The sequence below is a fragment of the Bacillus rossius genome, chromosome 2 (assembly GCF_032445375.1).
Source record: "Bacillus rossius redtenbacheri isolate Brsri chromosome 2, Brsri_v3, whole genome shotgun sequence".
Taxonomy (NCBI): Eukaryota; Metazoa; Arthropoda; class Insecta; order Phasmatodea; family Bacillidae; genus Bacillus; species Bacillus rossius.
The window spans coordinates 116,288,194-116,316,180 of NC_086331.1; the positions used below are offsets into that span (position 1 = coordinate 116,288,194).

The 27,987-nt window shown below is 33.6% G+C and overlaps 1 protein-coding gene across 1 annotated transcript; it reads left to right on the forward strand.

Annotated features, from left to right (window-relative positions):
- LOC134529663 (Golgi SNAP receptor complex member 1) lies at window positions 1-27,743 on the forward strand. The gene is made up of 6 exons (XM_063363985.1): window positions 1-138; window positions 7,134-7,239; window positions 8,439-8,514; window positions 15,122-15,315; window positions 18,619-18,690; window positions 21,893-27,743. Exons 1-6 carry the CDS (start codon window positions 105-107, stop codon window positions 22,128-22,130), a joined length of 720 nt encoding a protein of 239 aa, XP_063220055.1. The 5' UTR covers window positions 1-104; the 3' UTR covers window positions 22,131-27,743.
- Window positions 27,744-27,987: the final 244 nt, after the last annotated feature.

Here is a 27,987-nt window from a genome sequence, read left to right on the forward strand (position 1 = left end):
ACATGGCCAAGTTTGTGTTTTGTTTTTCTTGTCTGTCAAACTTGTAGCGAAACAACAATTGTGTATTATATGAAGGTTTAGTTTAATTTTAAACTTGTCTAACGATGGCATATGCTTTAGTTGCAAATAATTGGGAAGGTATGTAAAATGTTTGTAAGTGTGCGTGTCTAATGAATGTGTTTGTCTGCTGGTTTGGTGAATGCTGATATCACAGTACCCAAAAACGAAACTCGAAAAGACTACAAAACACCCAGAGCGATAACACAACGAATATAATTCACAGGAAAACGATATTCTGACTTTACGTAAGGACTGGACCGAAAAAAATAATTACGAAAAAATAAGTTATTTAAGTCTAACTTTTGGCCGAAAGTAAACATTTCGTCTTCATTTAGTCAAATAACTGGGTAATTATTGGACTTCGTGGCATTTTAGAACGGAAAGAAAAAATTCGCAAAACATTGTTTCCACACACTACACACTTCCCTAAATTTACTCCGAAAGGATGGTTTCGTAATTCCTACTAGTTAGAGAAAAAATTAAAATGTTATGTCTTACATTATAAAACCTGTTCTTTTACGCTTCCGCCGCCTTTCATTGTTTACCCGCGATAAATAGGAATGTATGTTTTCCATATACTAGAGACGTTCCTAAATCAACCCTGAAATGAAAGTTTCTTAATTCATTCTGGTTTGTGAAAAAATAACAGTTTACAGCTTACTTTACAATACCTATGTATTCACACAATCACAGACATTCATTGTTTGTGTTTACCTGTGTGGGTTTTTAAAAATTTTTTGGGAGAATGTTAATGTAAGTGTTGTTTTAATAATGAAATTCGTTTAAATAACTTCTATTGCTTATTTAAGACTTTTTAATACTTGTATTTCATGTTTGTTGTTTTAGTTCAGTACATTGAATGATCCTGATGGCGTGATCCTGGGTAAATATGTAGTTGAGCGGTATTTGCGAAAAAAAATGTTAAAAATCCGAAAATACCTTTATTAGACGCTCTTCAACTTCCTCTTTTCATTAAAAGCGGCGGAGGTAAAAAATTCCATATACTTTAGAAGATATCGAATTTTTAAATTTCATCATATATAGTTGAGCGGTATTTGCGAAAAAAAAATGTTAAAAGTCCGAAAATACCTTTATTAGATGCTCTTCAACTTCCTCTTATCATTAAAAGCGGCGGAGATAAGAAATTCCAATTACTTTAGGAGATATCGCCGTTCTTATTTTGCATACAAAACCTGTGTTTATCATTCGACCGCCGCCATTTTTTTATTTTGCCGTGTGTTTGTGAATGCCTAATTAATGAAAATGGTCGATTAGGTCAGGTCATTTACATTATAAATACTTTGAAACTAAGCGTACATTAAAAATAATATGAAATTATTTCAATGGTTCTTTAGTTTTAAAGTATTTATAATGTAACTGACCTGACCTAACAAACCGGGACAAAGGATGAAAAGTAAAAACTCACGTAAAATTTTTTTGTTACTTATTACATACTTTAGCAACAATAAAAAATAAGACTTTAAAATTAGAAACGTTAAAAACTCGCCTAAGTTGGAGGCGGTAATTAAACACAGTTTTAAAACAATAAATGAACTAAATAATCACATATTGGTTCATTTGAATTCTGGCCTATCACGATCAATCATGTGACATCATTATCCAATAAAAAAATAGATACTCGTAAACAAGAAACAATGCGGAATGCCACATGAATGCACTGATATAATTGTGATGAAATTTAAAAAGTCGCTATCTCCTAAAGTATTTGGAATTTCTTATCTCCGCCGCTTTTAATGTAAAGAGGAAGTTGAAGAGCATCTACTAAAGGTATTTTCGGATTTTTAACATTTTTTTTCGCAAATACCGCTCAAATACATATGATGAAATTTAAAAATTCGATATCTCCTAAAGTATTTGGAATTTTTTACCTCCACCGCTTTTAATGAAAAGAGGAAGTTGAAGAGCGTCTAATAAAGGTATTTTCGGATTTTTAACATTTTTTTCGCCCAACTACATATTTACCCTTCCTCTTTTCAAATCAACCGGCGGAGATAAGAAATTCCAAATACTTTAGGAGATATCGAATTTTTTAATTTTGCAATACAACAACTGTACAACCATTCGACCGAAGACATTTTTGTGAATTAATTTTAATGGCTGTTTAGTTTTAAAATATTTATAATGTAACTGACCTGACCAAACAAACCGGGACAAAGGATGAACAGTAGGAACTAAAATGGTCGATTAGGTCAGGTCAGTTACATTATGAATACTTTCAAACTAAGCGTACATTAAAAATAATATGATTTAATTTCAATGGTTCTTTAGTTTTAAAGTATTTATAATGTAACTGACCTGACCTAACAAACCTGGACAAATGATGAACATTAACAACTCGCGTAAAATTTTTTTGTTACTTATTACTTGCGCAAAAATATCCAAATAAAAAATAAGACTTTAAAATTAGAAACGTTAAAAACCCACCTAAGTTGGAGGCTGGTACATTTCCTTTGCCATTAGAAGGAAATGATGTAGTCGTTCACCTACGTCGTGATACCTCCGACGGAACATAAATAAATAAATAATCACGTATTGGTTCATTTGAATACTGGCCAATCACGGAACTGTCACGTGACAAAATTGTCCAATAAGAAACATAATAGATACTCGTAAACCAGAAACAACTCTAATTGCCGCATGAATACACAGGTATTGCGATGAAAATTAAAAAATTTGATATCTCCTAAAGTATTTGGAATTTCTTATCTCTGCCGGTTTATTTGAAAAGAGGAAGTGAAAGAGCATAGAATAAAAGTATTTTCGGATTTTTAGCATTTTTTTTTCGCATATATCGCGACTTTACATATTTACCAAAATGTCTGTTTATTTAGTGAAAATTTTCTTAATCACATACTTTTCTTTGTCGGAAGATTTTAGCAATACTCTGAAATTGCTCGAACGAAGCAGTGGGTTATTTGTTAGTTGTTATGTAAATTTATTTTAGTAAGTAGACATGTTCCAAATAAAACAATATCATAGAAGGATATGGCTTTTAAGCTATTGGTAGGCATTTACAAATGCCAATAAATTTATGAATAAAATATATACTACCTACCTAATTGTGACATCAAAGTAAAAGCATAAACAAGGAATCGCCCGCCTACCTTTTCAGTAAGAAGCACGAAGCCCATTTTCAGTAGCTGTTTGCTAGAAAATAAGTATTTTTACTATTAAAACATAAAATAATTTTTTAAAATAACAATGTCTTCCAAATAAAAACTGACCTAAGTCGGGAATATTTTTGTGTCTCATTAATGCCAAAACATCTTGTAGCATTGCACAATGAGGATTTGTTATATACATATATTTTTTTTGGGTCATAAGAATATTGATTAAAAATAACTTTGATATGAAAGATAATAAGTATTTAATATGTAGATAAGGATTGTTCAGATCTGTTAAGAATTGTTATTAATTACTTTGGTTAAATTTCATGGAAAGCCTTAAAATACTTATTTCCTTGAGATACTTAATTATTAATTTGAGGGTTAACTCCAGTTCATAATAATTAATTTTGATATTTGATAATTAATTTCAGTAATTGTTTTGTTTAAGCAGTATAGATTATAATTTTACAGGACATCATTTTTAAACAAAAGTTTCTAATATGGTATGAATTTCAACTTTGTTTACAAAATTTTGAACATTGTATTTGAATTTGTTGGGTAATTTTAAATTCTATTGGATATTGCTAGTGTAATATTTTGAGAATAGTCTGGAAGGTACAGAAGGAAGAGCGGACAGGCGCGACACTCTGGCGCCAGAAAGTTATTTTTCACTTTGTAAATGCGTGTTTGGGATTTACGCGTCACGTTGTACGCACAGCTGTAGCGACCGTCTGGAAGGGTCTCTGGAGGCTACCACTAGCCAGCCAATCAGGGCGAGCCCTGGCGTCAAGTGATGTGCCCATACGAATTTCCTTATATGGTCATGTTTTGGAATTCTGTGCTCTGATTGGTCAGTTGGCCCACGGGGTTGCCTCCCTTGTGTTCACCTTTACAAGGGAAGGTAATCTCGTCGACCATGTCACTTGTTGCTCGATCGTCGCCGAAGACGGTTGCGTCGTCGGCAAGTCACGACACAATATGAGAATTAACTAAGGGACAATTTAACGCCTAGGGGCTGGGTCCAGGCCGTATTTTTTCAACCTAAGTTCATTTTTTTTCGGACTAATTAACTAGAAATTTAGGCCCTAGGCGTCGGCATCGGCCCGACTTCCTGGGATTACGGTCCGCGATCGACGGTACCTTGTGTTATGTAATTAACCAAGGGACATTACTAAAATATTTTTTTTTTTGGCGAGTGACAAGACTCCTCGACCATCAACGGCAAGATGTACGGTGCTGTGGTATGTATTTGGACATCATAAAAATTGGTATAAGAAAAGACAAAAGACTGTGCAAGTCACAAAGTTTTCTAACTAAAGGCATTTGTAAAATCGTGTAGGTACTGAGGCCATGTAACGATGAGAAAAAACAATTTTTTTTTTTGGGAAAGAAATAAACAAAGGTAATTTAATAAACTCTTTTATTTCCAAATAACATAGAATGCAACCATCGTAATGAAAAATTCCTAAGGAACATTGTTTGTTTTGATTGTTTGTCTTTGTTTTGTTACGTTTCTCTGTGTGCTTAGCCGGGCAAAACATACAACGTAACAATCTCATTGTTATTACTGGGTAAAACATAATTTTTAGTGATGTGCATGCTAAGTTTATTTTTTGCTATGTCTTACAGTTAAAAATAAAATATTTAATGGAGATAAAAATTTGTTTCATTAGATATTGTTGTGGGAGTAGAATCTCACCGTATAAACGCAAATAAAAAACACTTCAGGTGTAAAAATATATCAGTAAAAAGAGTTGTTACTGACCAACTTTGTGTGTGACTGTGTGTATCTCTGTGTGTCTGTGTGTGTGTAAGGAGGGATAAGTAGATAAGCCAGAAGACTACAGACAGCCAGGTAATCTATACTAATGTGGGAAAGAGAGGGGTAAGTCTAGAACATAAAAAGCTAATACTCAGTTCAAATTTTAATTTTTTTAGGGCCCATAAATTAAGGCCTGACAATACCACCCCCACAATTAAACATTACTCAGTTTTCACGCTATTTATTCAGTTTTTGATGGGCTTTCGAAACCCCGAAACCCCCTGAAAAATCTGAATCCAAGCTTCTTTTTTTGTGATAGTTTACAGAGTGTGAAGAACCAGATAATGCTGTATTAAGAGTGGGATAAATAGCTACTAGAAATTCCAGCTGCTTGAAGCGTAACATGTGCGCCTGATATTGTACGTTAGACTGATATTGCTCTGAGTCCCTCGCGATAGGCGACACTTCTCAGTCCCACGATAAGGACCGAAAGGGGTGGGGTGGCACTGCGAGGCAGTCGGATTTAGTTTTCCTTGCTGTCTCTGTGTTAGCTCGGGATACCTATATGAATGGATGTCCATTTATAAATGGCGAAAACAAACGCACGTTTTGTAAAAGGTAATGTACGTGGTAAATTGCATTTGTCTGTGCGAAGAAAACGGAATAGAGATAAAAATCTAGCAAATTGGAGAGAGAAAAAATAAAAAAGGTTAAAGGTTAAAGGAAAGCACAAAGACTGAAGAAAGTACGCCAATTGCAGAAATTACATCTGAGAATGCTAAAAACAAGAAGAAATTACGTTATGAATAGTTTCTATTGTGTATTTTATTTTGTAATAAAGGAAAAACCTTTTTACTTTAGTAACTACTATTCATGAAATATACATGTGTTATATATGTGATACATTATATATAAAATACATTTTAGTGTTAAATGGGCTACAAACAAGAGATACTTTTATATGCTACGTAATGAAACAACATGATAGCTTTGAAAACTTGTAATATTTTCATGTATATTATCAATTTGTATGTAACCGCGAGGTAAACTATTGTAACTTATGTATTTTGTTTACTAATCAGCTTTAAAGTTTTGTGTAGTTATTAGTATTTTGTGCTGTGCTTATAGTGTTGGAACTGCAAAATCTGTAAAACTTATCCCCCATAAATGCCTTGCAAAGTAATATCCCACGGTATATTTAGTTCATTTAATTTTTATACAACTATTATTATTTGGTTGAAAATAATATGTATGCCAAGTAACCTAAAAGCAACTAAAAATTATTAATTGTATATCCACAGTCCAGTTTAATATTTGTAAATAAACGGTACTTTAAAATATATATGTACAAAGAATACTCTAAGAATAATGTAAATGAGGTGGACGCGAATGCAATGACAAGAGAAATGCAGAGTAACCCGACAAGACATGTGTTATCGAAAACCAGACCTTCCTCTAAACCCCTTCCACACATTCGTCAACAAGGCGCAGATAACAGCCGGAACCCGACCACTCTAATGGCGAGGATTATCTACAGCCCTCGGGTCTTGCTGAAGGGATGGAATAAACGTGTCCTATCTCCAAACAGTGAAGAGGCAAATTTTCGGCTCAAACATGAATGTGCAGTGACTACGCGTGTGCAAGTAATTCGCAATTGTATGAAGATAATTATTTCCAAAAATCATATACTATAAAAGAATGTTACATGTAAATCGTTCAGTTTTTACGTTTTTGTTATTCCGATTACTTTATTTTCTGTTAGTTGTCAAATTTGTGCAAATATAAACCTTTTTACTAATTAATTTTGCTTATTAATAACAACATTAACCACATTCTGACAACTGGGATCAGTCATTATACCTTTCCTAAATGATGTGTAAAAATCTCATTCATCTGCATTAACTGGTTTGACCTCTACTTGCCGTTGCATTGACCACTAAAACAGCTCTAAATGAAGCCCTTTATCGCCCTTTTAATGAGCACCCACTGTAACTGTATCCATGACATTACCCATGGTCCATTATTTTCATTTATTCCTCAGCAAACAATGAACTAAATGAATTTTAATTACATTTATGTAGAACACTTAGTTATGATAAAAATGTTAGGCTATTGAGCTGATTTGTTGTAGGCTTATTACTGCGAATTCCGTCACGAGAAATAAGTTAATATTTTTCTTTCAGATTTGAGGAAGCAGGCAAGAGTGCTTGAAAATGAAATTGACATAAAGTTGGTATCCTTCAGTAAGTTGGGCATTGGAGATGCTGCAAGCAGCTACAAGTCTCTCAGGTATGATTATATATTCTCTGTGTTTACTGTATGTATATTCCCTTAAAATAATAATTAATTCACATTTTAATACTATGTTGGAGTTAATCTATAATATTAAAAGAGTTTGTCCGTCTGTTTAATGAGCATTGTGAAAGTGTTATGCCTGTAGACTTCCATAGCGAAGTTAGCTTAGTTCTTTACGTAACATGAACGTATATTTGAATTTTAATAAGAATATCAACATTCTTAACATAAATTAGCAAAACAATCATCAAAATTTAAGTCCCAGCTTGGCCTAAAAGCATTGTTAATTTTTTCTAATTTTCAGGGTGAGTGCTCCCGAATCCCGGTTTTATCTGAGGATGATTCTGTACACCTCAGTCTCCCCAGTAGAATGGCCTCTTTCCAGAATATCAATTCAATTACTCGGGCGGCAACCAAGGCTTTGGTTCGCCCAAGCCCGAGAAACGTCTTCCCGCTGCAAGATGGCGATGGCGTCTCTCTTTTCTTCCTTCTCACTATTTATTTTTCGTCCCTAGTAACCAAGGAGCTATAGGGCAATCAGGAAACCAAATTAACTGCATAGTGAAATAAAACTTGGATATTAGCGTGTAAGAGTGCTGAACTAAGGCAAATGAATAAAGTTTCCAAAGAATAGTGCTTAGATGACCCTGAAGTTAAAAAGTGTGTTGTCTCTGGCAATTAGATGTGTTATATATGTTAAACTTTGGTTGTTATCTTTACAATAAAATAATTAAATACATAAGATCGGCTCATGAAATATACAATTAATTTTACAATAATAATCAAAATAATAATAATATGACTGTAAACAGTTGGACTGGTTACAGTTTGTTGATAAAAAATGCTGAAGTATAATTTGTGAACAGAGTTTTAATTCCATATTGTACAATTAATATGGAGAGAAACTTTTTATAGAGGACACATAATTAAAAAAAAATTACAACTATCCAATCAAATTTTTTTAACTTCAAAGAAAGTATTTTAGTAAAAAAAAATAAAAGTTTGAGTTAGTTTACAGATGATGTAATAGGAAAGTCAAATTCCATTCCTCAAGAAGTCACATACCATTTTGTCAAAAAGGCAAACTTATATTCTCATTAAAATAAGTAAGGTGGTGCAATGATAAAATGTTGTACTCACATTCATGAGAACATGGGATCCAATCTTAAGAATATATATTTGACACGTTTCAGCGACACATCTGTTCCACAATCAAAAGGGCAAAGCTTTGAAATTGTTGCTGCTGAGGTTCAACAGCTTTTGGATAAGGTAAGTTAAATTTTCATGTTGTTTAAGTGAATTATTATCTGTACACCCGCCCCTCGAAGTAACACGTTAATTCATTCCAAGAAAACAGAGCGCTAATAAAAACAGTGCTAATAAAATATGTTTGTTTTCCATAAGAGTGTATGTTTTTCAAAATAATTTGTTTTCCAACCAGGTAAGTGTTTTTGCTGGCAATCATTTTAATCTTAGACACTACTCCTCTTAAAATCAATTTGCAGTACTAATATGTCTAATTACATTTGAATTACATTTAAATCTTGTTTGATTAGCGCTCTCTTTTACTGGAACAAATTAGGGTGTTACTTTGTGGGGCATCTGTTACAGTATTTGTCTAGATTGTTGGGATAATAAAAATTGAATCAGTTTTTTTTTACTTTATTTTAACTGTGTTTTTTGGTTATCCGTGGACCCCTTGCCAGTCATTACCTCGGATAATCAGGAGTCTACTGTACTTATAATGAGAGTGAAAAAAGTGAACACTTTATGCAATGGAACTGAAACATGGTAAATCACTATACAAATAGTTACTCTATGCCAAGAAAGGTAGGAGTTTATTGAACAATAAGTTTTATAACAATAACACAATTACACTGGATTTGTAGCATGACTAATGTGATCATTTTAATCCTCTCTTTAGTCTTCCAGCATAAAACTTAAGGGCGCGGTTCAGGTGTTTTGAAAATTTTCTCTCATTGCGATAGTTCACTGATAAGCTATTACTTATTTGATAAAAATATTTTTAGCACTTAAAAGAGTACCTAGAGCATGAGTCAAAACTGCTGTCTCACAATTTAGTTATTTATAGATAATTTTTTATTTATGCATGATATCCAAAAGTTTTAAATGCATAACTTTTCTTTAGTATTTTTCGCGAAGGCTATCACAGATAAAATTGGTTCAGAGTGCTGCATTATTGAGAAAATAATTATTTTCTTTATTATACTGAATACATGTTATGACAAACTCGACACTTTTAAATGCAAAGAAGTATTAATACTGCTGATTTTGTAGGCTAAGAGGTAAAACAAGTTTTACGGATTACTTAGATATTTTGTGTGTTTCGTTACCATGGTAATTTACTTCGCTACAATTAAAACAAAGTGTGTTCCGCGTGCCTCAATGGTAAACACAGTTCTGTTCTCGTTCACTAGAATGCGCGGGGAGTGTTGTTGACGGAACGGCGGTCCAGCAGGTAGCGGACGATACTACAGTGTTGCCGCCCGGTTCCATCGCCCGTTCTGTTCGCGGCTGCCGAGAAGAGAATGAATTCGTATCAAGCAGTGATTTATGTAACACTTTCTTAGGTGCTATTTGGACGTAAGATTTGCTTCCCAAACTTCAGAGATTTTATATGAATTGTTTGCTATCATAGTTAGCCGATCGAAACGTAACAAAGGAAAATCTATTAGGGAACCACGATACATTTTAGAAGCACAATCATGTTTAAAAAAAAAAAGGTTAATGTTTAAAAGAAAACAACTATCACTGTTGCAAGAGGCGAGCAGCTTTTTAGGTAGATTTAGAAGAAGGACTAAACATTACCATCGTGCAATTTCAAGGAAATGTTTACATAGTTTGTTGTTTCATGGTTCATGGACCCTAAAACCATAGGCTATATATATATACACACACACACACACACACACACTTTTATGAACACTATAACAGCCATTATTTTGTACAAATCACTTCCAAACTAATAAATAAAATAAAAATAGTAGGCCTAATCGAAAATCTTGGTCGAGTTCGTTGGGCAAAATCTGACTGAAAGTAGAGAAATAGGGAAAATTAAAAAAAAAAAATTGTTACAACTACCTTAGTGGTATGATAAATATCGTATCCGTATGAAGTAACTGTATATCGTTTGAGTAATACCAAAAACGTTTGTAAAACACGACCAACCATAATTGCAAGGGGTGGAAAAAAAACGCAGTTGGAGGACAAAAATAGTCATACCTCCCTTATTAGGCCCGTTCCACAATGACACGGAAATGGAGACGGGACACGGAAACGAAGACGGATTTCACGGAACAGAGCCTCTACAATAGCACGCAAACGGAGACGGACCCGCACGAACCTGCTCAGCAATGCTGAAGTCTTCCATTTACGTTACTCCGTTAGACCAATAGGAGCATGTTATTTATTCACTGCAGTTGTCAAGCTACAGTTGCGCGTTCATGTTAATTAAGATATTAGTTTTGACTAATGTTGGCTTCCGTATTTTCGACTACTTTTTTATGCGTGAACAACAAAACAAGATTTGTTTTGAAATTTGAATTGTGCACGTGGGTTTCATCATGACGAATTTTGATGAACATTTAATTTTCATGGTTAAAGATATGCCTGCTATATATGAGAAGACGGAGAAGGACTACTTTACCACCGCCACAACGCAAAAAAAAAAATCAACTTACTACATTACCAAGTTAACAACCATACATTTCGATTTAACAGGTAGTTCACTTGATACTCGTAGTTTTCAGTTATGTCACGCTCGCTCTTTCTTATTGGCCAAGATTTCTTACGGGTCCGTGTATTGTAGAACGAGAAAAATACGGACGGAACGGAACAATACTCCGTTTTCGTCTCCGTTTCCGTGTCATTGTGGAACAGGCCTTAGGCACACCTTCGAATCCGTTCGAGTTGTTAGTAAATCCAATTTTTAATATAATATTAAAACTTTTATTTGAATCAATTTTTTGATAACTATTGCTCCAAGAGTTTTGAAAATCAAGGGTTAAAATAAAGACATTAAAAATGTATTAAACATAATAAAATCTTTTCTAAAGATTGTCTACAATTTTAAAGAAATTATTTTGTTACATCCAACCATTACCTAAAGAAGTGAAGAAAAAATAAAAGGGTTGAAAGACAAAAATATCTTACTTCCCTAAGTAAATAAATACCTATCGAATCCGTTCAGGTTATATCTCCAACAATATAATCAAAATATATTGTCTGAATTAATATTTTTATACAACCAACCATTGCTGCTAAGGGTGGAAAGTCGGGGGTGAAGGACAAAAATTTCACAACATTCTTACTAGGTACAATATCAAATCTGTTTCTACTCTAGATACTATCTATAGCATTTTTCTGAATCAATTGATAAGACAAACCGTTACAGAAAGTGGTCGAAAAATAACTTCCGTGCGATATACTCTATCAAATTAATTATTATATATTTAAAAAATTTATAAATATTATCTCGAACATTCATCTCAAATAAATGTTGATACCACTTATCAATAATGCAAGGGGTCGAAATAACGAGGGCCGAAGTCGCAATAAATCGTTAATTTTTTTAAAGGGGTAAACTATCAAATCCATTATAATTTATTGTAAAATATCTTAACACTGTCTAATACTTTAGCTGACACATTTTTTGTTGAGACGAAATATGCTGCAAGAGGTTGTAATAACAGAGGTTGAAAAAAAAATTAAAACTTCCTTACTATGAGTAGTATCAAATTCGATAAAACTTAATGTAAGTTCTTGAAGATGTTCAAGACGTTTCTAGGAGTTCACAGAATGTTTCAAAAGAAATATACTCCTAAAAATATACATATTTTATGTAACAAGATTCTTAGCTTTTCTTTAAACAGTTTGTTTAAAAGTAACTCTCAGGAGTGATATATAATTATGCTTTTATTATTCTCGGGTGGCTTTTCATGCTTATTTTCATAAATACATTTTTTTTTCGTATTATGCCACATTTATTTCATTCAATTTTTATAAACGTCTTCATGCTTGTTGACCTTGCCCTAGCGACGGGGCAGCAGTCAGCATATAGCTTTAGTTACCCAGAAGACAGTCGTTGAGATGAGAGTCTGGAAGTTAGGTATGCCTAAGTCAGTGACAGAAGTAGTGTGCATACAATAATTAAAAGCGCCAAGTTTATCAGAAAAGTAAGTGTAATTATTTTGACATCGTAATCTGTGGGTTTAATCGTTGAGAAAGCAGAGGTTATCTACGGAGCGGCATTTTGAATTAGCTGCCACAGTCGCCGCCAACCAGACGACACCATTTCCGGACCGAGGTTACTAAGTTACTATCATATACAAGGTATTTTAATTTTATTTTGACAACATTATTGTAATTTATTGTTTCTGTAGCGCATTGTTACTGTGTTAACTAGTAAATAAATGCAGTGTTCCAACTCCAATTATTTCCAGTAGACGCAACGCCCACTGAAATATTGATCAGCGTGGCTGTAACTGGTTGGTAGTCGCTGGCTCCTCTGTGGCATTGTGGTCATCGGTGAATTATGCTTGTTGTGAATGTACAGCGCATTGGCAAACTCCTCTCCTGCAGCTCACATCAGTCGCCAATGAATTATCATGTACTTTGTAATCATAAAGATTGTTTAAGAACTCAACGAAAACAGTTATTAGGCTAATTAATAACGGTTCTACATCAAAAATGCTAAATTAAAAATGTGTCGTAATATTTTAGTTAGGCCTATTAGAATTAGAAAGTGTTAAAATACCCACCTTTTATTATAAAATATTGCTACGCAATTCTGAGTAACACTACAGTACAATTGATAACAATTCCTAATTCCACAATGCCTAACTAAAAAATTACGACAATTTTATATATACCTATATAAAGTAGTAGTAAATGTTGGTTTCTCTGTTTCCCTTGTAAATAGAAACCAAATTATGTGATTAAATATCTGTGTTATTTGTGTTTTTTTGACAGCATTTGTAATGATTTAGGTAGGTAATAAAAATGTAACATTTAACTGACAAGATTATTGTTATACCTCTAATTTTACATTCTACTATTGTACTAATTACTTCTAAGTGACATAATGACGATATCTGACATTAATGCTACTTATATATTTATTGTGACCTTGTGTTTCTGATTTATTTGACTTCTTGTATGTGAGTCATAAGTAAAATATAACTATAAGGCATTCAAAATTTAGGTTACCTAGACAGAATTAAAAATTGTGGTATGATTGCGCTTGTTTTAACTTTTGTTTTCAGCATTCAAAATTGATATGTTAGTAGAAATTTATTAAAATGTTTTTACATAAAAATTGGTTGTCTGTAAAGTCTGTTTACGGGCGATAGTTTAAAGTGACGTCATAACAAAACTTTGATGAAATGATTGCATACTTTTATGAATAAAATGTAATCATTTGTATTAAATTATCACTATCCTGTATGGATACAAAGAAGGAGTGAAATGAAATCTACAATTTAATTGATACATTTACTTTTATTTGCACTCATTAATTCAAATATGTTTATTACTTTAACAAAGAGATTATTTTAACTATAACTTTTATACATGTTTGCTATTTAACTTCTTCCAATCTGTGTTATTCTGTTAAGGATAGGACGATGATAGGAAAAGTAGGAAACGAATGGGAGTGTTTCAAGTTTAATGTGCCTTGAAAATGTCAAATCTATGGTTGTTCCAATCGAGTGGAAGAGAGATAGATGTGGCGCAAGCGTACAATGAGCGTAACGGGACACAGTGTAACGGGACAATGTGTGTAACGGGACACTTTTTCGTGCGTGCATCCGGCGTTCATCTATTTATTAGACGTCACGTCAAAAAGTGAATAACACTGTGTATTATTGTTTTATTTCTAAACAAATTTAACTCCAATTATTGCGTACAACACGGTAATGTTTTTTTTTTTTAAATGTGTGAACTCTGGAGTGTGTGAAGTGTTTTCCCGCGGGCCGCCAGCCAAGCTTGTCTCTGTTCCGGCGGACTGTCAGCATGGCCGGGTCTCGGCAGGGTGAGGGAGAGGAGGAAGGAGGAAGGAAGAATGGGAAGGGTCGAGCAGAACTGGCAACAGTGCGGTTATCAGCCCTGTACTGCGCATGCGCGGGTAGAACCCGCACATTCAGGGGGAGGGGGCAGGCAGACTGCCTTCGCGTGTCTAAAGCCGGCCAGGAGAGAGGAGAAACACAACCTTCCCGTATGAAGAGCCTGACTCGAATGACCGCTGTTCCCAGCTACGCAGACACTTATACTGACCGGGCGGAGTGGTCGGGTAGTTGATTTCGATGGTTTTATTGACATTTTTGCCAAAACATAAATATTGGTTAGAGTAGTGATTTTTAGTCACTGAACCGCGCCCTTAAGCATGAAACAGAAAATAAAATCTTATGTTTGAAATAGTTTTGCAGTATATATGTCTTTTGTAAAACAGTCTTTATACCATAAACCCCAAAAAAGTAAAAATGGTGTAAACTGTAAATATAAAAATAATGTTGTGTTAAAATGTGCTTGGTTTGTAAAATTTAAACCACATGGTTTTCATGTTTTTCTTCCCTGTGGGGTTGAACCCTTGGACTAGCATTTCAAAATATCATGCTTCGTACTGTTAATAACTGTGGTAGTACAGTAACATACTAAGATGTTTTATATATGTCTATGCAAATATTTAAAACTGTATCAGATCGAGTAAAAATTTATTTTACTTCTCCATAAATAGTTCTGGATAACAGGAGTTTCTGATGAAAGAATTTCTTATTCACATTGCTTAGCTGTATTACAAAATTATGTTCTATCAGTTTTTATTGATACTTCAATTTATGTTTGTTGTTGAGTGTTACAGTTGACTGAATTAAATGAGAACATGGAAGAAATGGCATCATCTGAGGTGCACACTAGCTCTGCGGTTCTGCATACTCTTCAGCGTCACAGAGAGATTCTGCAGGATTACAAGCAGGAATTCCACAAAATGCAAGCAAACTATCAAGCCAGGAGGGATAGAGAAGATTTGCTGAAAAGCGTTCGCAAAGATATTGAGTAAGTTTCTTGTTAGGTAGTGCCGTGCGTTTTCTGAAATTTATTGTTTGGTTTGTTTTTACACCACGAATTTTGGTTTTTGGTCCCAGTTTCATTTATTATAATGCTAAAAATAATGTTTTGTTCCGAAGTGCTAAGCTAATATAGATGGCTTGGTCAATCTTGCTTGGTCATTAAATGGTTTGAAAACAATTCAATTAGATAGAAAAAAAGGAGAGCTTTACAATCTTTGCACTAGTCTAATGCTTTATATTTTAGTATTTTTAAGCTAACCTCATTCCATAGAATAGTCTGATTGTTGCTGGCTTCCAGATCTTGACTGCGAAGATACATTCTCCCTTCCTAGTTCAGTATTATTTGTGCTCGCACATATATTTTTGCTTACAATGCTGATGTTATTTGTTCTTAATAGTCCACAGCTTTTAGCATGTTTAATATTAGCATTGAGATTCTAGTTTAGTGCCAGTCATTATCAGGAGGTGAATTCTACAGGTTAAAAAAACTTTTTAAGTAAAATAAGTCTACTATTTTTTGCCATTGTTTTCTCCACCTGAAAAAATAAATAAAGAGAATTTAGTGAAAATATTATCATCATCTGGTTGGGACAGATTTGAATGAATGGTTGGGTGTATACAGTTCCTGGAATGTGTAGTTGTTGACCTTAATTTATTCTGTTCCATTCCTTTTCAATTTGGTTTCTTTAATGTTGTGTATGTTACAGAAAATTAACTTATTTTTTTGGACCTGACCTAAAAATTGGTGAAAGTATAAAAAAAGTGATGATTATCAGTTTTCCATGCAATTGCAGTATTACTCCTACACAGTGATGATGGATGAAAGAAAAATACAGTTAACTGTCAATTATCTTGGTTTCTGATTATCTGGTTTTCAGATTATCTGTGCTTAAATTTAGTTTCATTATTAATTTGTTATATTCTGAAGCTGTAAAAATAAAGATGGCATTGCTCCGGTGTACTCCTTCACTTAGCCATTTTATATTTTAAACCAACCTGTTACAGTGTCAGAAAGCTGTTTGGTCCGACCCTTTGTGTCTCCCACCCCCTCAGCTGTTACATTTGTCACATTTTAAACCAGAGGGGGCTGACCGACTGCTGCTTCACATCTTCAATCTCAGTCTGGTTTGTTTTTCTTTTTAACGTACTGTCATGCTGCTTCCCGCCTGCCCATTGGCCCGGCAGGTTTCTGGTGAGTCACGTGACTGGCTGGCATTCGGATGGAGGAATGGATAACAGGAAAATCTATTTTTAAAAAAATAGATAGAATTTGTGTGTGCACGGTTTGCGTGATGTTATCTTGAGGAGTGTTTAGCTAACTTTACCTCTTTGGCCATTTTAAATAACCGTGAACTAGCAACATGCGTCAAGGGAATCTTCACGTGCGTAAAGGCAATCTTCATGTGTCTTATCATGACAGGTTTTCATGATGCCAAAAATATTTTCTTGTGCTATTTATTACCCTGGCTTGTAACTGCAACATTTCATGACGAACATTGGAGCCACGGCTCTGCAAGTTGCGCACATATTGCTGCATCCATCGTTGATTTATGGAAACTTTCCTGTGTTAGGTCCATGAATAGTACGCCTTGGAGACTTGGTGTATTGAAGTGTTGTTATATATTCCTCCAGCCTGACACAGTTTTCTCTGCGTACTAATTTTATGGAAGGACAATTCATTAGCGCTCTGTTTTCCTGGAATGAATTAGGGAATCACTTCAAGGGGCAGGTGTAATCATATTGGTGCTTAGCGATCTCTGTGGTTGAGGTTAAGGTCTTGCTTCATCTAGGTTCTTGGTTAAAATCCAAGGTAAACTATGGATGTTTGTATAATTTTATCTGTAAGTTTGTTGGTTTCAGCATCTAAAATATACACTTAACATTAATATAATTTTAAAATTGGGGTGTGAATCACTGATGATTAGGAAAGTTCTGATAAAAAATTGAAGCAAATTTTAAAATAAATTAATTTTCCTGACAAAATTATAAAAATAGTTTGTTCACTTGATCTCAGTGGAATTAAACTTTTTGTACACATAGTGAAACTTCCTAATAATGGACACCTGTGGTGAATAAAAAAAAAGATTGAAAAGTGTCCATTATTAAAAGATTGACAAAATTTAATAATTATTTTAAAGTGAAAAAAATATTGCATTGAATTTTGGTAGGCCTACTTCTTATGCCATCTATATATTGTGAAGATGTAGGAAGTGAAGTACTGCTACTACAAGAGTTGACAATGGTGGAAGATGTTCTTATTATACTCATAATAGTGTGATAATGATTTCACAAATAGATCAAATTTCAGTCGCCAACCTTCCAGAAATGTCTCAATTTCATGCTATATCTTGAAAACAATGTGTGGTATGGATAAAAACTGTTACAAATATTATAGTTTTTAATTTTTCTAACTTTCTTTATTTTATTGGAAAATCTCAGGACTTGTTGCTGAGCTGTGCCACTCCTATCCTGTCTTCTGTGTGCAAGTTTTTAAAACAGCTTAGTTGATAAATTACATATTCTGCATCTAAACTGCATCACGTATCCCACTTTTAACAACTTTGTTTACTTTGGCATGGCCACAACTGTTGGGAGACTGCTGATACCCTGGAATGCAAAGGCAGAAGGCTGCTCAACTTACTTTCCAAGCAATAGCCAAAAAACTTCACATCGTTCTCTCATCAAACTGAGATTATATTTTACGGGGGAAGGCAGGGAAGCCACATTGTAACAGTTGGCACTTATAATATTTATGAGCATACGAGTTTGCCAAATCCTTCAATAACACAGGAGGAACACAAAACTGAATCTAAACTGCTATACTAAACACTAAACAGACACTTGTCGCTGGTTTTTCACATGCCGGGAGGAGTGGGGTAGCAGTTTGCTAATGGTGGTGGGAGGGATAAGGTGACCTCAAATGATAAAATTTAACCATTGTTTATCTCAAGTAGGTGTCTGTTCATTTCTTAAATGTCCGTTATTAGGGAGTTTTTTCTCCCATAATCCATTTTATTCTGCCGGCGATTTAATCAGTGTCTGTTATTCAAAAGTGTCCGCTAAGGGAAGTTTCACTGCAGTGATTTTTAAATGTAAATTATATTGTAGTGTGACACAGCTTATCTTTGCCTGCTTCTATTTCTTACATGTATATGTGTTAGTGTTGATTTATTCAACGTTTAAATACTATGCAACGGTGTGTGTCCATAATTTTCCTTAAGTTATTATTGTACATATATACTTAATAGTTATAAAAAATAGTTATACTAATTAGTATTTTCTTCTGTAGTAATTACAAGAGCTCATCAGGCCTAAACAGAAGGTTGGATTTATGCCTCAAAGAAAATGAACACATTCGTAGGTAAGTAATCACATTTTCTACAAAGTAGTTTGTGATAAACTAGAAAATAACTCTTAAAAAAGAGCATGAACTATTGTCGAAAATAAATTTCTCATAATTATTGCTGTAGTAATTATTTAAATTTTGTAGGTTTGCCCAAAAAGTAAAGATGGAACACACATATGAGGTATGATAAAAAAAATACAGTGAAGGAATTTTTGTAGCAGCAACTGCTGATGCTACATCTATTTGAAGTAATAAGCCTGATAGCCAGTTTCGTTGAGAGTGTCAAATTTGAACAAATTGTGACTTGGCAGTCGGCTTCCAGAGTCGGAAGTGTTAAGTTGTGTTTACAGTGCCTGTTATGCATCATTGATTATGAACAATGTGTTAACATTAAGTTTTGTTTTAAGTTTCAAAAAAGTGCCAAAGAAACTCATGAAATCAGTATCTGGTGGTGATGTGATGACTCTGAAGACAATTTACAAGTGGTATGAGCTATTCAAAAGTGGAAATGAGGCAATTGAAAACGGGCAACAGTCGGGACATTCTTTGACCTTGAAAAGTGGCAAAAGTTCAAATAGACAATTAATTGTTTAAGAGCTTACCAAAAAATTGAACATCTTATGCAGATCCGTGCAAAAATTTTAAACTAATAATTTGCAAATGAGACGAGTGATTGCGAATTTGTTCCCAGACTTTGACTGACAAACAGAAGAAAAATCATGTGTCAGTTTTTATGGAATTGAAGGATTGTCTTGGTGCATATCCGGACTTCATGGCCAAAATTATAACTAGAGATGAAAGTTGGGTGTATGCCTGCATATAATTGAGGCAAAAATTTTAAGTTCCCTATGGAAAATAAGTGGCTCTCCTTGCCCTAATAAGGCACGTCAGTCAAGTTGAACGTCGTCATGCACATTGTTTTTATTCATAATGAGGGCATAGTGCGATCAGAGTTTGTTCCTAAGGAACAACTGTAAACTGAATATTATAAGGGTGTACTGCAATGTTTGCGAAACAATGTATGGAGAAAGAGACCAGAAAAATTGGCCTATGGCTTTCGCTATCACAACCGTGCACCATGCCACACCTCGCTTCTGATTCATGAGTTTTTGGCAGACAAAAGGTTCCTACCTATCCACATTTACCTTACTCTCCGGATTTAGCACCATGCAACTTTGGGTTGTTCTCAAAAATAAAAACAGTGCTAAAAGGAAAAGTTTTGACACCGTCCCCGACATTGAGAGGGCCACGATGGAGCAGCTGAAGGCCCTTCTGAAAGAAGTTCTCCAGGAATGCTTCCAATCATGGAATCAACACTGGGATAAGTGCATTGCTAGCCAAGGAGAGTATTTTAAAGGAGATAAGTTAAAATTCGATGTAAGCTTATTACTTTGTTCATTATAAAATTATTCATAGTATTTTTTTGATCACACCTCATAAGCCAAAAGGTAATGTTTCTGTGCACACAGTATGGAACTGACTTTGACATTGATCTTTTCGCCTTTGTTGTACTGATGTTCAACTTTGCTAAGCTGAGTGTGGTTGAGCAGCCAGTGATAATTTAAAAAAAAAATTATTTATGGGGACGTTATATATCGACAAAATGTAAGAAAGTAATGCCCGTAATGCTGTGGAGGCAATACAAATGTTCATGATGAATAAAGGTGCATTAGCCCATATTTGATCTCTGAACTTCATTAAAAACCTGCGGAAGAGACTTCTACGTGTACCATTTACTAAAGAATCAAGCGGAAGTCGTTCCTAGAAAAAACACATATACCAGTAAACAGTTTGTAGTAGGCTTTTATTAAATTTAATTTAGCCATTGTATCATAAGGTTTAGGACAAGCCTCATATTATGTTTTGAAGCAGTTGCTTACAGTGTTTAAAGTGGCATCAATTTTTAAAACTCTATGTTATTAATAGTTGTTTTACCCGATATAAAACAATGTTTATTATTAGAAAGTTTATTTTTCAAGTAATATTTAAGATGTTTTAATGTTATTTTGTTAAAGACTTTAGCAAGTACATTCAACAGCAATATGGGCCTATAATATAAAACATTTAATTTGCCGCCTTTCTTATGCATAGGAATGACTTAAGCTATTTTACAGGGTGAAGTAGTGGGACGAGAAGCAGAGCGCATCACTTTTATGATAAAATTTGGAATATCATCAGGGCTGTAGATATCGTAGGCTTCAAGGATGTTATACCCCAAAGGAAAAGACTCTCAGAGATATCAGAAATAGGGATAAAATCATTGATTGGATCGGATTGTGAAGGGTCACGATTGTTAGTTTGGGGTACATAAACACTAGCAAAATATTTAGCAAAGCATCACAGATAATGCCAAATTTATTGGGATTATGCTTGATTTTGTTATTAACATTTTGCAGCTAATGTTTTATGTCCCGGGCAGTGAAAACAAAGCATAATAATTTAAATTCATGTTACATTATACAATTTATGATTTTTTTTTTTTTTTTTAAATTTTAATGCCTTAATAAGTACCTTTGAGTACCAATGAGGGTAGCTTGAATTGATGTTTGTAGTTTGCAGATAAAACATTTTATGTAATTATTCACTGTTGTAGTTGAGTAAGCCACCATATTATATAGAAATTTGGTTGAGATGTTTTCGTTCTTAACTTAAAAGTATCCATTTTTATGTTTACTTCAATAGCTGGGGGAGGTACATCTTCTCTGACTAACTAATCAAGTGTTTTTGTGATGGCACGTTGAAGATTTGTAAAACTAAAGGCCAGCAGATGATTGAAAGATTAATAATTATTATTTTTGATTTAAATTAATCAACGCCTGTGCTTAAGTTTTTATACTGGAACGTAGTATATTCAATGTAAGCATATTTTTCCAGTCAACACTAGGTACATTAATTGACCTTGTATTAGCAGATTGTCTTGAGAATTGGTAAATTTGTCTTCAAGAAGTTCAAAGTAAGTAAAATAAGTTGTGGGTGTAGTAATCAGAACTATTCTTATGTTTAAGATAGTCATTTTTTTGTGGGCAGATTAATAATTTGTTACATCTTAATAAACATTGAGAAATAAAAAAATGTGGCTAACCAAGATCTATTGACTAGTTAAAAATTAAAACAAACCAGATATTGCAATATTGGCCCTAAATTAGTGAGTGGCATAGTGAATTGCTTATCTTTTAGTTTTACTTTTTAAAATTGATTAAGTTGATGATTTTTCCAGTTCCGACCGCCTAATTGACGAACAAATTAGCATTGCAGTCGATACCAGGGAGCACCTCATGTCTCAACGATTGTCTCTTAAGCGATTCCAGACAAAACTGAATGACATTTCAAATCGCTTTCCGATTGTTAATAGCCTTATTCAAAGAGTTAATGTACGTAAACACAGAGACTCTCTTATTCTGGGTCTTGTCATTGGAGTGTGCACTGTGTTTTTGATTTTTTATGCTACCAGCTAGCTTTAATTAGCTACTGCAGCAGAATTTAGGAGCTACTTGTGATGTGATGTGGTGATCTAGTTTTCTTGATACACTGTACCCAACTGGTATCATAATTATTTAAAATTCATTAATTTTATCTTGACTGTTGAATGAAATTTATTTATATTTATGTGATTCCATGCGTAAATGGTTATTGTCAATCCTAAAAACAAGTGCATTTTTTTTATAGATTCATGTCACACATTAAGTTATGACTCTACAAATACAGGATAATTATAAAGTCCGTGAAACATTTAAAAAAATTGGTACAGTGAAATGGCTAAGAATTATGTAACAAATTCTATACCACGTGAAAGAAAAACTCTCAAAGTTTTTTTTTCACTAGTTATAAATGTTCTATGTGTCCACCTTGCGTCACACGACACGCATCTAATCGATAGTCCAATTCTGCCCATACCTGACTCAGAAAATCAGGAGTAATGGTAAGAGCAGCTGCTACAATGCGGTGTCTCAATTCGTCAAGGTTCTGTGTTAGAGGTGGAACATAAACACTATCCTTGATGTATCCCCACAAGAAAAAATCGCAAGGTGTCAAGTCCGGTGATCGTGATGGCCACGGGAGTAGCACTTGGTCAGCGGCCGCCCCACGGCACATCCAGCGATGTGGCAACGTCTCATTCAGATAATCTCGTACCACATTGTGGTAATGAGGTGGAGCACCATCTTGTTGGAAGATAGAAGTCCCTGCTATCAGCTTCAAGTTGTGGCATAAGCCACAATTGCAGCATGTCGAGGTAGGTGATACCAGTGACAGTTCTCTCAGCGAAGAAGAAGGGGCCATAAACTGTCTTGTTTGACAATGCACAGAACGCGTTAACTTTTGGCGAATCTCGGACGTGTTCGAGAGTTGCATGTGGATTCGCTGCCCCCCATATGTGTGTGTTGTGTCGGTTGATTCTTCCTGAGAGATGAAAAGTGGCTTCGTCACTGAAGATTAATTTGCTTGCAAAGTCATCGTCTTCAAGACGGTTCTGCATGGCAATGCAGAACTGCAGTCGGAGCAATTTGTCATCGTGGCTGATGGCTTGCAGAAGCTGCAATTTGTACAGCTTCACTCTTAATCGCTTACGAAGAATTTTCCACACTGTTGGCTGAGGGATGTTCAATTCTGCACTAGCCCGATAAGTTGACTTCTTGGGACTCCGCACCATCACGTCCCGTACACAATCCACTGTCTGTTGTGACATGCCTGGCCGACCCGACCGTTTTGCATCGCACAAACAGCCGTCTTCCTCGAATTTCTTGTACCACTTCATTATGCTATTGTAAACTGGTGGTGTTTTGTTAAACTTGCCACGGAAAGCTCTTTGGACACTCACTACCGATTCGCTACGGGCGTATTCAAGCACACAAAAGGCTTTCTCTGCCTGGTTCGCAGCCATTTTCAGCAACTACATGCACTAGCGCCTCTGTCGGTTGTTTTTTAAAATAGCTTTTTGGGGCTACATTCAAAAAAACTTTGAGAGTTGTTTTTCACGCAGTATATAATTTGTTACGTTATTCTTTTCCATTTCGCTGTACCGATTTTATGAAATGTTTCACAGACTTTATAATTACCCTGTACTATCCCATTAAATAGAATTAAGGTTTTTGTATTCCAATGAATTTAAATTGTTTGGCCAACAATCTACCAGAATTTTTCTCAGAAATAAAAAAAAATTCAGTCGTCAAAATAACATTTTTGCAAAAGGTTATTCATCAGAAAGTTGCACTTGTTTATGAAGTATATTGCATGTAAATTATTTGTTATAATGTTGTTGTACTGTACAAATTTAAGTCAGTCAATCTGTACATATATTTTTTGATTCACCCTTATTCTATTTACATATTTGTTATTGAAAGGCCGGTTTGACAATGTATGATTAGTATTGGTTTTCTTACCACATGTTAAAGACACTAGTGTGATAAGCATGGCAAAATGGCCCCTATTGCCAATATTTAAAATAACATATGTTCTGCCATGAGGATACGATACATACAGTGTTTTGTGCCTAACCTTGAACTGTCCTTGAAATGATCGAAAAAGTACACGTAGAGTCATGGACATTCATTACGGAAAACTTTAGAGAATATTATAACTTTTTTACCAATTTATTCAAAAGTAATAGCAAAAAACTTATATTTTAAATTTTTTTTAATATTTCTAATGCACTTACACAAACCAAATTTTTTTTTAAATTTTTATAAAGAAAGCTAGGTTTAGCATTTTTTAACATTACATTTATAAAATAACATTATAAAATAAAATATGTGAGTATTAAAAACTGACGTGGGTTACCTCCAAAAATTCAACTGCGAAAGATGAAGGGAAAAAGGCACAAAAATTCTGTAAACAAAAATGTTGGGTTGTATTAGTCGATAACTGACATAACCTAGAAAATAGTTCCAAGATTTTGGTTCCTAGGCTAGTATACAATTTTAGTTAAGTAAAGGCCATAATTAATTAGTCTATGGATTTTTCTAACCATCTTATTTTACCACAACTTGTAAAACGGTAATAAATTTCTGCTGTATAAAAAATTATGTAATATTAAATGCTGCTCTTTTTCAAGTAATTTTGCAGTTTTCTAAATATTTTTATTCTTTTAAAATGGTTGTACAATCTCTACATTTTCCTGAAATATATAAGTTATGAGATATATATTTTTTTATATAATTTTTAAAATAAGTTTTTATAGTTAAAAATTGAACTAATTCATAAAGTAACATAACTTCAAATCAGTTAAGAACCAGTGCCATCCTTGCCCACAAATATTCTAATAAGATTTTTATGGTACACATTAAAACCTCAAAACTATCAAGAATGACCACCGTGTTTCTGTTTGCCAAGTAACCGGAACTAATAGTTGGTTACAGACAAATTAATTGTTGGTTATAGCTAATCATACATTGAGAAACAGAAAATGTAGTTAACCAAGACTGAATTTAATTAGAATTAAATCAAAACAAAAACATACGTTGTGAAACTGGCCCTAAATGTTGTGTTGAACGTTTTAGAGAATATTCAACTGTTATTATTTTTATAAATATAACACTAGTTAAGTTACATGTTTGCAACTGGTAATATAAAGCATGCACAACTTATTAAAAAGTAAACTTCTCCACCATGAATCTGGATTTAAGTTATCTCAAAAAGTTGTCATCCTGAACATTTCTGGGACTACTCTTGACCCCCTATATCTCATTGCCCGCCCAGGCCATGCTTCATTTATAACTCAAAAAGGATTAAATCATGTTCTGGAGATGAAAAAAATTGTAAAAAGATTGTGCTTTCAATCAAAGGTAAGGTGAATATATTTAATAAACTGGATTCCAGCACATCAGTTCAATAATTTTGCTTTGTGTTAAGTGAACTGATAAAACAAAGAAAATGGCATGAGTGCATGATTGACCACAGCTGGCCACTGACCTGTCTCTAAGCGCTGCATGAGCATGCAAGTTTCAAATCATAATCGGCAATGCTAACATCATGCCATTGCCTTTTATTTTTATGCAACTAAACTTTTTATAAGCATTTTTCAATGTTTGATGTAGTATAAGGCTGCCTGTGTATTCATGTGTTGTATATCTTATTTTACACCAAACATTTTACTTAGTTGTTCAACAAGTTAAGCTGGCCAGACAGAGCCTTCCCCCCTTAAAGTTCTGAATGTTTGATGAAGAAGTGTTGAATAACTTCTGTCAGAATCATCAAAAAATATATACTTAAAGTGTTATATAAGAGTTGTATATATGTATTACACCAAAAAACTTATTTTATACAGCATGTTCCATGATGCAACATCAAGCAGAGAACAGTTGTTAGGCCAGTAAATTAATGTTCAAATAAAAAAAAAATTCCAAAAGTGTAATAGTTTTTGCATTATAGACATTTTTTCAAAGGTTTTTTAATCCTCGCCCTGCACCAAATTATTAGATACTGTGATTAAAAGTTTTTGTTATGCAATCATAAATAAGCCTACTTTTGATGACAACTCAAAATGAAATCAAACATACTATACTTTTAGGGTTAAAAATTATTAGAAAGACTTGAATGTTATACTGCGAAAAATTTTCAATAGCCAAATTTGACTAGTTATACTGTAAAAAAACTACTTTGCCAGTTATTTGAAAAGATAGCTACTCAAAGCAAATAATGTGCTAAGTTAGCAAAGTAAATTTTTTTACAGTGTAAATAGTCAAAAGTTATTCAATTAAAAATTGTTTCTGCACAAGTCTTGCAAAGAATTTTTCCCCCCAACAGTATATTGTGTTTGACTTTATTTTGAATTGTTATCAATAGTAGGGTAATTTATGATCTCATAGCACAAAAATTTTAGTCAGATTATCTAATAATTTGGTGCAGGGTAGGGATTTAAAAAGTTAAGAAATACCTTTAACTGCGGCACTTTTTTAATTTTGGTTTTTTAATTCAGAACAGTTTAATTGTTCTCGACTTAATGTTGAGTTATGGGACGTTCTTTATATACAATAATTTAAAAGATATTTATTTTTGTGGTGGTAGTGGTAGTGGTAGTAGTAGTAGTACTAGTAGTATTTTTGTGATAATTATGGCAGTAGTTGTACTTTTTAATAAGTTCTGCATATTTTATTTTGAAGGTGCAAACATACAAGAAAGATTTTCTCATATATATACATATGTACCTTAAAGAAAGACAGGGTATCTTTTTAAATGTGCAGTCATTTAGAAATATATTTCATCAACTTATTTATTGGGCAGCTTTCATTTCATTATAAAACTTATTGCAATTAAAGATATGAAGATGTGTAAACTTGTATTATAAAATATATAAATGTATAAATTTTCATAATGAAATATCTTTGAAGATGTGAATTGACAGTTTCTTGTATGAAGTGTTTACAATTATATTTATAGGGCTTACAACATTGCAAGTATTTAGTTTCTTTCTAGGGTGATCCATTGTGGCTTGGGTGGTGGGGGGGACAAGGGAGGCAGCTGTCTCCCTCCCAAAGTTGAATTAAATTAAAACAAGGAGCATGGAGTCGTAACTAAAAATATTTTATAACTAATTATTTTACTCTATTGTTCAAAAAATTTATTTTAAATAACTTATGTTCTACCTTTTGTTATTGTATGGCATCATAAATTCCTATGAAAGAGGTTGAATTCCCAAAAATGCTTGCCTTCTTCTGTTTTGAGTTGGATGTGCACTTGGTTTCTGTAATACTGAAGTAAAATTTGATTGTTAACACAAATGGTGAGACTGAAATAAAAGTTTCCATCACACGTATAGTACAAAAAAATATGAAAGTTCTTTTGCAGAGAATTTCCAAATGTTATCTTATTTTTCAGGTTTCGTATGTTCTATAAATTATTTGGAAATTTTTCTATTGTGGTTTTTAAATCAGTTAAAAATTGTTTCACGAGAGATTTTAATTTGTGTTTAATTTTAGTCTTGAAAAATTATCAGGAACAATGTGTTCTGTATGTTACATAAATCTTACAATAGTATGTAAATTAAACATTTTTGAAGGTATAAAAAAACCTGATTAGAAATTTTGTAACTGTTGTGATATTTGTGCAAATAAAATTTTCAGTACAAGCCAAAATGTATTCTGTTATTTCTTATTTTATGGCAGGATTGGATCCAAGAGTATGGGGGGGTCGTTAAATGTGTTTGCATGATCTCTCTTAAAGTTAGCCTAATACAATGTCCGTCCTCCTGACAACCTAGTTAACCATCACTTCTGCCTTGTGGGAAGTGTCAATTCTTGTAAGCAGCAAAACCAATTACTAAAGAAACGTAATTGAATGTAAGAAGTTCAGAAACAATGTACTAGAAACAAAGAAAGT

Bases quoted from the DNA above. Each gene is read 5' to 3' on its own strand.
- LOC134529663 (XM_063363985.1), top strand. From the start codon at position 105: ATGGCATATGCTTTAGTTGCAAATAATTGGGAAG. The intron at 139-7,133 runs GTATGTAAAATG...TTTTTCTTTCAG, and splicing joins AGTTGCAAATAATTGGGAAG to ATTTGAGGAAGCAGGCAAGA. The intron at 7,240-8,438 runs GTATGATTATAT...GACACGTTTCAG, and splicing joins AGCAGCTACAAGTCTCTCAG to CGACACATCTGTTCCACAAT.